At 33.7% G+C, this 12,451-nt stretch overlaps 1 protein-coding gene across 2 annotated transcripts in view; it reads left to right on the top strand.

Moving 5' to 3' along the window:
* Positions 1-12,451, top strand: part of cntn3a.2 (contactin 3a, tandem duplicate 2) — a 220,622-nt gene that overhangs the window by 174,439 nt on the left and 33,732 nt on the right. For both annotated transcript variants that reach the window (XM_087306662.1, XM_087306663.1), the window contains exon 14: positions 8,027-8,144. In XM_087306662.1, the coding sequence (XP_087162788.1) occupies positions 8,027-8,144 (118 nt within the window). The remainder of the gene's footprint in view (positions 1-8,026; positions 8,145-12,451) is intronic.

Genomic DNA, 12,451 nt, shown 5'->3' with positions numbered 1-12,451 from the left:
AAAAATAACTGTAAGCAAAAGAAACCAGGTGGAGCATACCGTACACACGGGTAATGTTAGGCCTGTAATCTCTTCTAAGAATAAGTCAAATGAAAGCAGTGACCGCTGCTGCTTACAAAAGAATATGTGTATTTTTTTTTCAATCTTGAGCTCTTGAAAGCAGCAGGACTGTGGGTGCACGATCATCGCTCTTTGTCCAGTCTATTTCAAAGGGAACCAATCGCACCCGTTGCGCTTACTCTAGGCACGGTTGATTTGCGCAAGTAAACGGAAGCAGGCACATGATTTTTAACAGTCACACACATCACATCAGCTGTTAGCGCGAGTGATCATGCTCTTATTCTGTATTCACCATTCTTCTCGCGCAAACAGTTATTTTTTTGCTGCTTCTTGATTCTAATATCACAGTTGCACGAATATTGGGCCATGCTTATTGTCGAACCCTGCTTTTAAGAAAACTACTATTTAAAAATGAAAGTGGCTAGTGGAGGTGTCTGTCTAACCTGCCAGAGGTGAACCTGCCAGAGGTGAAATTTACCTGCATTTGGTGGGTTGGCGGGTGTTAATGTAAAGCCCTGTTTACTATATCTTCCATTCCTACAAACATTTTATGTTTCAAGGAAACTTTCAAGGACTGCATTTTGTTTTCCCAGAAATACAGTACTCAGAACTCAACTATGGCAAACTTCATTCAAATGAAAATAGTATACTAACACACAGGCCCGGATTGGCTAATCGGGAGGACCAGGAGAATTCCCGGTGGGCCGGTCCGTTTTTTGGCCGCGAGGGCCGGTGTCCCTAGCTCCAGAAACTGTTGCTCTCAGCAGTCACACTTTTTAAATTAATTATTTTTTTTTACTTGACCACAGTCTTCTTATTAATTATTTTACTGCAGCTCTGCTCTTTTTATCTATTTTCTTGCAGCCTGGTTAATGTTTATATAACTCAGACGAGCCACCTTTTATTGCACAGCAGTTGTGGTCCAGTGTTTAGCACGTTACGCTACGACACTGCGGATCCGGGTTTGATCCTTTTTTTTTTTTTTTATTGTTAAGACATAATACTGTTAGGGTTGTTGAACATTTGAAGTTCTAAAGCAGCTGTTTTCTCAAAAAAAGACGTGATAGTGTAATTAGAAACTGAATTGTAAATGTCCTTATTTTAATATAGTCAGTCGTGATCTGAGGTGGGCCGGTCTGAGGCTTGAAACTCCAGGGCTGAAAAAGAGTCCCACTCCGGCCCTGCTAACACAACAACAACAAAAAAGCTTTTGCATGTGTTTTTCTCCCTCTGTGTATTTGTATTACTTTATTTACTACCTAAATAAATAAAACTAAAAGCTGTTTCACCAACATGATGCTAAAAGTTTAACCAAAACGATGCTGATGTGTAAATGTATTGCCAAAGTACGGAAAAATGCACAGGTTTTAATGTGTTTTTAGTTATCTAAAACATTGCTACTCTGCAAATTAACACATAAAAATATTTGCAGTTTTAGTAAAAAAAAAAATGCATTGTTGAGAGAAAACTTAACACAGATTATTCACATTGATGACATATTTTATAATGCAAAAAAACATTCTCTGAAAAAATGTTAGTTATGAGCATGCAAAGTAGTAAAAAGATTAATCAAAAGTGCTTATCATGTCCTAGTGTAAAACAGTTGTAATGAAATTTATACATATATCGAGGGCATCTTTAATGTCTTGGTATACCACATAGTGCTTACAACGAACTATTGTCGTCATTATATAAAAGTCAAATAATAAATAAATAAAAAATAAAAGTCAAATTCTGAGCCCACAGATATGGTGGTTTACTTTATAAAGCAAGAGTTGGCCAAGATCAATTCATCCCTCTCTTTTTTGGAGATTTTTAGCTGTTGCTTCCACTGCTTAGCACCCACTGCATTCACTCCGAGCTTCTTCTCCTTCCTCCTCACAGAATAAAAATCAATCTGTCGAAGTTTTGCCTTCAAGGATCTCAAGTGTGAAATCCTCGCATGGCATTTGGATGTTCAGATATTTTTCTTTGGAATGTACTGATGTCCTTCTAGAATCAGTAATGACTTTAAAGACTGAGAGAAATCCCTAATGAGGGCCTACTGGTCAATATCAGATGCTTATGACTCAATACTTAAATCAAGACAACCCCAAACCATTAAAATAATGATTTATATTGCAAATAAGGTTGCTTGTTGATTTAATGAAATAGTTTTCTGCAATATAAGAGCAACAGTAAAATGTGCAAAGTATGATTGTTTTACATTTATTTATTTATTTATTCATTTATTTATTTATTTTTTTAATGTGCTTTTTTATTGCAAAAATAGTTTTATATATTTTTGTTAAACTTAATAAATTGTTGTTAAATTGAATATCTATTTTTTTTATTTATTTATTTATTTAAAATGCATTATAATAACAAAAAATATTTTTTGCCATGAATTAAGTTTTCAAAGAAATATTTTGTTAATCTTACTAAATTGTTGTTAAATGAAATAACTTCATTTTCTTTCTTTCTTTCTTTCTTTCTTTCTTTCTTTCTTTCTTTCTTTCTTTCTTTCTTTCTTTCTTTTTCTTTCTTTCTTTCTTTCTTTCTTTGCTTTTTGTTTGTTTGTTTATTTATTTATTTATTTTAATTAATTCATGCTTTATTTATTTATTTATTTATTTATTTATTCATTATTTATTTCTTTCTTTTTTTTTCAAATATTTATTTTGACCATGAAATAACTAAGCGTTTTCAAAAAGTATTTTTAATAAACTCTTATTAAATTGTTGTTAAATTATATAACTTCATTTTATTTATTTATTTATTTATTTGCATATATTTTTTTAATCATTTATTAATTTGTAAGGCGACGCAGTGGTGCAGTAGGTAGTGCTGTCGCCTCACAGCAAGAAGGTCGCTGGTTCAAGCCTTGGCTGAGTCAGTTGCCATTTCTGTGTGGAGTTTGCATGTTCTCCCTGCGTTCGCGTGGGTTTCCTCCTGGTGCCCCGGTTTCCCTCCAAAAAGACATGCGGTACAGGTGATTTGGGTAGGCTAAATTGTCCGTAGTGTATGAGTGAATGAGTGTGACTGTGGATGTTTCCCAGAGATGGGCTGCAGTTGAAAGGGCATCTGCTGCGTAAAAACATGCTGGATAAGTTGGGGGTTCATTCCCCTGTGGCGACCCCAGATTAATAAAGGGACTAAGCTGAAAAGAAAATGAATGAATGAATATTTATTTATTTATTTATTTATTTATTTATTTATTTATTTATTTATTTATTTATTTATACATTTTGTCCATTACATGTAATTGTATTTATTTAATTATTCTGTTTTTTACACACTAACATTTATTTTGTCCATTGAAATGGAGAACAAGAAAAAAAAAATAAGTGCACGACTCAGTACAGTCATTAATCATGAAGCCATTAAAATGATGCATTGCTTTCTTAAATAACCTCATATATTGAATTAAACAAGTTTGTTTTCTGCACTATGGATTTAACAGTAAAATCGAATTATTTTGGACTTTATATAATTACAAGAACAGAAATATGTGTCAGTTTGGCTGCACACGTGCTGTAGGAAATAAACTCATCTTCATTTAAGCCTGCGATTTTTATCAGTAATTATATTCTGGTTCTTGTGAATTCTCAGATGCCACCCGTCTTGTAGGATTATCAGCGTGAAGTTCACAGCTTGGATGAATTCATTTCCATAATGAACCTAAATTTGTATCCTAATGTCCTTACTGCTGAAATAGCGGATTCACCTCTTGTTTGCCAACCACACTCTCGCCCTCAGATAAGAGCACACATCTTATCTCCAGTAATTGAATCGATTTGAAATCTAAGCACTTTTTATTAAATTAGTGAAGTTGTCTGTGCCAAAGTCTTCGGTTCAGCACAGAGCGTTTCTACATCTGAGCGAATCTGTTTCTATAAACCATAGCAATGAAAGAATCCATTCTATTAAACTGAAGATTGGTGACAGATGGAGGAATGAAGTAAGAATTAAATGAACCCATTGATAGGGCTGTAAACCTGCATGTTCTGTATGCATGGTTTTATTTTGGTGGATTATGCAAATCAGGTTACAAACATAAGGTAGCTATTCTATGGTGCTGCTGGTGGTTAGTAAATTTTTGTATTGATAACACTATGTGAAAGTGACACCACTCTAATAATAAAATAACCGTACTATAAATCTATCTCTGAAAATTTAGCATTGAGGTTTAATTTGATCACCAAATACAACACATTGTTCTAATTCATTATGTTGCATTCTCCTATCAAACCTAGGGCAGTGAAGGTCATGCAACACTATAAGGGATCATTCACACAGAACACGTCTTTGCTTCTAAAAAGCATTTAGAAAGAAGTTTCCTAAAAGCACAGCTTATTGTGAGGTCTACACTTTTCAATGAACGTGATGTAATAATGACAATAACAGACCCATTATAAATAGGAAAACGATATGTTATGATTAGCATTTTGTTATGATTAGTAACTTAGGATATGTGGACACACAATGAGCATCTTCTCCGCTATAATACAACGGTAAATAAAACAGATGTCATGCCAACTTTCTACTATAAACAGAAGCTTGCAATGCTTGCACCGCTTCCAACCTCTTCTGATAAGTTCACTTCTTTTGGAACTGACAGTGATGAGCTGTGCTGCATGTCAAAGTTGATGATCTTTCAACTTGGCACGTCGTTTCATGTGCAGACACTAGATGCACGCGAAACAGTCAAACATGTCTGTCTAGCATGTGTTTACATTGAAAAACAATAGAAAAGGAGTGCATTGAGGAGGAAAAACACATTCTCAGTGTCAACGGCCCCTAAGAATGAAGTTTGTGTATACTTATCAGGAGTGAAGATTTATACATGACTTCAAAAAGGCAAAACAAAACTACAAAAGAGACAATACAATTTGAAGAAAAAATAACCTAAATTTAATCTACAATTCAAGACAGGGTTTCTGGAAAAGTTTGAAGACGGAGCTTAAAACAACAAACATAAAGTCAGCTGATAAAAAAGAAAAAATAACTTATCGATCAAAAAAGAAAAGAAAAATACATTTAAATACTCAAACTAGAGGTCTGGGGAATAAATTCATGAATAAAATGCGGTAGCAGTCTGTTACTCTGGTGTAATTTTAATGTCGGGACTCGGTAGTGCAATATTGTTAGACCGCCTGCTCCTGAGTCCCGACGTTATTTTAGAACAGCATATCTGTGATTTTCTCAATCTTATCAGGAAACAGTACAGCCAGTGCTTACGACTGTTACACATGATGAACCCATAACCAGTGCTTTCTGCACATGCTTTTTTTTTTGCACAGTCTGTGCATCATCTGCATAACAGTCCTCAGAGCGAGCTTTACCAACATGGGGGAGCAAAGAGAAGATGTGCTATCCTTCAGCTTGCATTAGAAAACAGTCAGTTTACTGTTAGGAAACCCTCATCAGGCAAGTCTGATGTATGGGAGTCTTTTTTATAAGTCATAGATTCAAATGGAAAAAAATACCCTTTGCACGATAACCTTAAAACCTCAAAGTTTTACAATTTAGCAGTCACAAGACTGGAAGCTAAGGTTTAAGGTGGCACCCATGTCTCATCATAAAGGGGCAAACAAAACGGACATTTAGCCTACAATGCTTGCACAACAATCCTTGCTCTCTCTCTTTTGGTTGTACCCAATTTAAATGTGATATTTCGGAAACCAGATTTTAATTTAACGGTCGGGGCAGGTAGAAAACGGGCCAGGTTGGGGAGTGGGTAAACAAATATTCTGCAGGAGCAGTCGGGTTCGTATAAAACCTTGCGGGAGCGGGACTAAAAAAATTGACCTGCGCTGATCTCTAACTCCAGCTCCCTGACTAACATTGACATTAGAAAAAAAGAAAAAACAACAGAAAAATGTTTGTCTTTATCTTCTGAAACAATCCCAAATAACTAACTAATTTATACAAGGTTTTCAGCCAAAAACAGTTTGTTTAAATAACATGTTTTAGTCCAGTACATGTATACTAATGTTTTATAAAATATGATTGCAAATATGTATAGTCACAATGAGTGCATTGTTCCAAATGACTCCTTAAAATTTTTATATTTAAGGCCAATTAATATTGTATAAACTGTGACTCTAAAAGGGATTTTATCAACCCAGGCTCATTGGAGATATGTGCCCAGGGCTATTTTGAAGAACTGAGAAATTTGTATTGGGGACTATGTGTTCTTGCAGTTTTTGTTTTTACAAATCCACTAGAGCCCGCCGTTTACATTTTCAGCAATCTCAAATACCTTATAGACACTTTTCACAAGACTATTATGACATGTTTAAAGGGCACCAATGGTGAACAATCTACTTTTCAAGCTGTGTGGACAGACATGTGTGTAGGTATAGTGTATAGACTGTCATATTGGGGTGATATTATTAAACTAAGTCCTTTTTTTTTCAATTTAACAACATAAAAACGGTGGACCAATTACAGCGGTTTTGAGACCGACCGCAAGTTGACGTAGGAGTGCGGTCTGTTTTTTGTTTTACATGTGCCATTTTCAGCGTGCGAGTCAGAGCCGTGTCACCAAAGAAACACCCTTGCTCTATTTCTGGATGTCACTCGCTACATTGAAATCACTGTCATGGAAAATGAAATGGATGTATTTGGCTGGTGGAAGATGAACAAACAATCGTACCCAAATTATAATGTTGGCATTACACTTTTAATATTGACCTTCATCGTCGCCTTAAAGCCAGATTGTGAAGAGAAGTGGCGAAATAAAAGGCCAATTTAAAGATGTACCTATATTTAGAGTTCTGAGATGTTACAGAAGACATATATATATATTTTTTTTGTTCCAACTTTTAAGTGGTCTTTAGCTACATTTGTTATGAATAAATTATGTTAATATATTAATATTTTAGTGCATATAAACGACTCATTCATTAAAAAAAAGGCAAAAGAGCTCTTTGCATGTGCTTTAAAAAGCTTTAAAAAGCTGTCAATTAAAATTTACTTGTGAGTCTCAGGCCAAATTCTGTCAGGCTCTATCGGGCCTAACTTTTATTGCCCGATTACAGCTCTAGCCCTGGGCACATATTCCCAATGAGTCTGTTTCTCAGGGTTTTTTTTTTTTTTTTTTGTAATAAAACAACAAAAACACAATAATAACAACAATAATACTACATTTTGAGATTAAAAACCCAAATAAATAATAAATCTGATTTAAGATTTTAATCAACCAACATCCCTAGATATAAAAATATAAAAACAATGATCAGGAAGTACCGCACACTAATTAAAGTGCTCATTGGGATCATAACTTACAGCATATGATGCTTCTGATCCTCTTTTCACTCAATAAATATTTATACCTTCTTCTGATTTTCACAGAACACCATCTCTCCCCCTTATAAAGCACTTACAAAATTCACGTCCCCTTTTATAAACAACTTTCTTCATCTTTATTAGATTAAAAAAGGCATTTAATTGTTGCGTGTGGATTTTAGCATTCATCACTTGCGCGCTTTCGTATCACGGGGGTTTCGGCACACTGAATCCAATCACACTACCTCTTAAATGTGATTAAGCTCTAATTAGCCAATTAGCAAGTGAGTTTGGAAGCCGGATTCTGTTGCAGAGCCGAAGGAGCCCAAGGCTTGGCCGGAGGGAATGTTTATCCATGACGGACATTTCAAATGCAGCAGCGCACAGCCTTGGCCAAAAGTCATCCATTAGATGTGGATTTGGGCCACGTTTTCATTCCCAAACCCAGCAGGGTGTCCACATGTACTGAATCACTCGCAGTGACTACAGCAAACAACTGACACATCCTCCTGTCACTGTATAGTCCCGGTTTGACAGAGAAGATAGTAATGTGCATATGTGTGTGTGTGTGTGTGTGTGTGTGTGTGTGTGTGTGTGTGTGTGTGTGTGTGTGTGTGTGTGTGTGTGTGTGTGTGTGTGTGTGTGTGTGTGTGTGTGTGTGTGTGTGTGTGTGTGTGTGTGTTTATATCTCTAGAGTACATCTGGAGATCTGATGATTCGGAATATACAGCTGAAACACGCTGGAAAGTACGTTTGTGTGGTGGACACAGATGTTGAGAGTTTATCAGCTGCTGCTATTTTAATCGTCAAAGGTAAGAGACCGACGATTTTGCGAGAGCTTCAGATGTACATTACTGTCTTTTCAAGTCTCTTCTGTGTAACAAAACTGCATTTATTAAAACAGTAATATTTTGAAATATTATTGCCTTTTTTAATAACAGTTTTCTGTCATAATATTTGTTGAACTGTAATTTATTCCTGTGACATGGTCATTCAGAAATCATTGTAGATTAATGATTTCTTCCTCTATTTATTATAAGTGCTCAATTTATTAAACAATAATTAAACAAATTATATTATATTATATTATATTATATTATATTATATTATATTATATTATATTATATTATATTATATTATATTATATTATATTATATTATATTATATTATATTATATTATAGGCTATGCAGTGGCGTAGTAGGTAGTGCTGTTGCCTCACAGCAAGAAGGTCAGCTGGGTTAGTTGGCATTTCTGTGTGGAGTTTGCATGTTTTCCTGCATTTGCATGGGTTTCCTCCGGGTGCTCCGGTTTCCCCCACGGTCCAAAGACATGCACAGGTGAATTGGGTAGGCTAAATTGTCCGTAGTGTATGAGTGTTATTCAGTGTGTGTGCATGTTTCCCAGAGATGGGTTGAATTGCTAAATTGTTAGAAGGGCATCCGTTACGTAAAAACATGCTGGATAAGTTGGCAGTTCATGCTGCTGTGGCGACCCCAGATTAATAAAGGGACTAAGCTGAAAAGAAAATGAATGAATGAATAAATAAATATTAATTATTATATTATATTATATTATATTATATTATATTATATTATATTATATTATATTATATTATATTATATTATATTATATTATTCAACTTTATTATAATAAAATATGATTTAATAAATAATGTTTTTTATATTATATTATATTATATTATATTATATTATATTATATTATATTATATTATATTATATTATATTATATTATATTATATTATATTATAAAACCTTTAAATAATTATAAGTTAAATATATTAACGCATATTGTTTTATCAATGTTGAAAACATTTTGTTTTGTGAAAGTTGTGATTAATTTTAATTATAACGTTTTTTGAAGGAATAAATAACAACATGGTTATTATAACTTTACTATAACCTAATGTGTCCATAAATATAAGCATTTTTTAACTAAACGTTTAAATGGTACAAAATTGCAATTTTGGTTGCCAGTAAAACTGTCAAATTTACAAGCGCACTGTAAATTATCAATTGTGCTGTAAAACTGCATCACATTGTAATTTGCAGTGCAATTTATTGGCAACCAAAATTGCAAGTTATATTGTCAATTTTACTGCTTTTTTTTTGTTTTGTTTTTGTAAGATGAAGCAGAACAAATGTTTTCAAACTCTGTTTCCTAAACCTCTTTCAGCTTGTTAGAATGGTTTATGATGCATCATGTGGAATTAAGACTTACTGTATAAATAATATAAAACATATTATGTAAAACATAGTTTTTTCTAAATGTCTTAATATTACTGTTTTGGATGTATTTTGAATCTGATGAATGATGTCTTGATGACCAAAAACAACCTTAAAAATCACAACAATTCAAAACTTCAGAACAGTAGCGTAGGGTTGGGGATTTGGAAAGTGAAGCTGATAGATGAAAGATGGGAATGCTTTGCCAAGGAAATGCATCTGTCTTTTGAATTGATCTGTTATTACGTGTTCCATTAGAGTTAATTAGAGGAACATTTCAAAGCTGTTTATCAAAGGTCACAAATGGGTTTTAGCAAGATCAATAACTTTCAATTGAAATTAGATTGACATGCCAACTTTTACTGCCGGAGCTTGTAACAATGGTTTATAAGGGTGTAGAAGCAGGATGTGAAATTACCAATGGCCATCCAGAAAATACAAGTATAAACTGACTGTTGTGAGCATATAATACAGTTGGCCTAACTAAATCTATGAATTAAATCAGTGTTTTTTTTTTTGTTTTTTTTTTATAATGGGGCCTATAACTGAACCATGAGCCTCTTTTATTTGGGAGGTTGTTTATAACAAAAAGAAAATGTAGTTCAAAATATGTTTTTAAGCATCAGAACAATTCACATTTTAGATAGTTTTACCATGACTAAAACTAGAATGTCTTTCAGTGTAACTTTAGTTAATATTTGTCAGGCATATGTAGACATAGATCAAGGAATCATTCGTTTTAAAACTGGACACATTAATGGAGATAAATTGAGTCATTAATAATGCACTGAAAGCTACCTAGTTACAGTATACAAGTGTCATTTACAATATTATATCTGAAAATAACTTTTGAAGTACATGAAGAGTTTATATGCAAAGCCCTCTAAATCCATCAGACCTCTTTTCTTGTAAAATGAGCATTTTTATTAGGCTCCTGAGTAGGTTGTGCAGTTTCATTGTATGTGTAGTTATAGGGTTATTAGCTAGTAAATAAAATAATGTTTTTTTTTTGTTTTTTTTTATAAATGTCACTTTAGACAATTCTTTGATTTTTAAGAAGGTAGATTTTTTTTTGCATCAAAAACAGCTAAATTCACCTGTGCTTTATTTGCATAAACCTCTAAACCCACCTATCGGAACAAGACAATTAGTTGAAAAGCACTAAAGATGCAATAAAAAATTATTTTACCAAACATAAAACACATTACACAAACCACCTAAAATTAAAAATACATAAGTCAGTCAACTAATGGCCCGTTTCCACTGAGTGGAACAGTACAGTACGGTACAGGTCAGTACTGTCAACCTTTATCAGTCTTGCGTTTCAACTGCCAAAAGGGTACCAATGGTGGCGTGGTGTATGACAAAGTTGCAGTCTACATCATTCTCGCTCGAGGAAATGTCAAAGTAAAACTGTATGGGTTGTTCACATATCATATGAGAAGCACTTCTCACAAAACAAATGCTTTATACACATAAATACTGTATAAATGTTAATACTAACTTTTCTATGAACATGATTTGATTATAACTGCAGATTAATGATAATGCAAAATAGCCTACTGCAACCTCTGCAATTATTAAAAATAAATAAATAAATGCAAAAATGTGAACACATACAGCCCTTTACAGTCTCTGATATGTATTTATATGTATTTATATTTAGTATTTATTGTATTTAGTCCTTATCTGAGTTCAAAAACAACCCGCAACTTAGCCCACAGTCAGATCAAAACTCTCATCTGCATCTTTATTCCTCACGAGCACATGTAACTTCTGTTAGAAAGTAATTCCATCATTTCAAGTTCATAACAGTCCAAAAGGTGATGATAATAGTTAAACATGGCAGTTTTAGGATGCTGAAAGAATTATTTGCTCCTTTGTTTTTTTCAGGTTCTCCTTTGTTTTTTCATGCTTTACTGTCACGTTTGTCCGTTTCTGAAAGGATCGGATGTCAGTAGCACTTCAATAATCACGCACACATTATTAGCATGAGTTTAAGAAGTTTGTAATTTCACATATAAATGCGAAGCGAGCTCTAATGAGAAAATGAAACCACTCGCACTTTAGAGGGTCTTGTAAACAACTGAGGGGCCCGGGGTAGAATCTGCTCTTCTTCTTGGCTTTGTAGCTATGTATCAAGAAGACGACAAGGGTTGTTTAAGCTCGGGTCGACCATGGCTTGTTATTATATGTATATATTATTATGATGTCATGTCTCGGCTGTGTATTTAAAAATGGTGCTTTCTTTGTTTTCATTATCCTGGCTTGTGCACAAGCTAGTGACGTATCTCTTATAGTACATTATGTTTTATTTTCTCATAATGCAGTTCATCTAACACCATCTTTTAAAATCTGAATCGAAATAAAATACTCTCCTCATTAAAGTTGGCTTATCATTGCACTGCTATACATTGAAAACATATGATTCGATTCGCACCTTCAGATTGTTTCTCAAAACATACAGTAGCATTTTTTTGCTGTCAAAGGCAAGTGGCGTTTAGAGGCTTTTGCCAACAAACTGTTATTTCTGAATGGGCTGACACTTGATTTGATTCAAAATGATTTGTTAAACATGTACTACATGCCTAAAGCATTCGCTCAATGTCATTATATAATCTCGGAAGTGGCGTTTAACGGCTTTTGCATCTGAACTCTTCACATTTTCTTAATACATTACCTTCAGTTTAATATATGTTAAAATGGTATAAAAATGTGGCAATTAAACTAACAGAAACTGTTGAACTAGAACTAGTGTCAGGAGTTATTTAATATTAATGGAAGGCTTTGGTTTAAAGTTACTTGTGTAAAAATTAGCTTGACTGAAAACGCATGCAAAATTCTCACATTAAACCACCAAAACCAAACTGAAAGA

The sequence above is a fragment of the Danio rerio genome, chromosome 23 (assembly GCF_052040795.2).
Source record: "Danio rerio strain M-AB ecotype USA chromosome 23, GRCz13ab, whole genome shotgun sequence".
Lineage (NCBI taxonomy): Eukaryota > Metazoa > Chordata > Actinopteri > Cypriniformes > Danionidae > Danio > Danio rerio.
The sequence above is the reverse complement of the archived record's forward strand: the minus strand, read 5'-3'. Positions and strand labels throughout refer to the sequence as shown.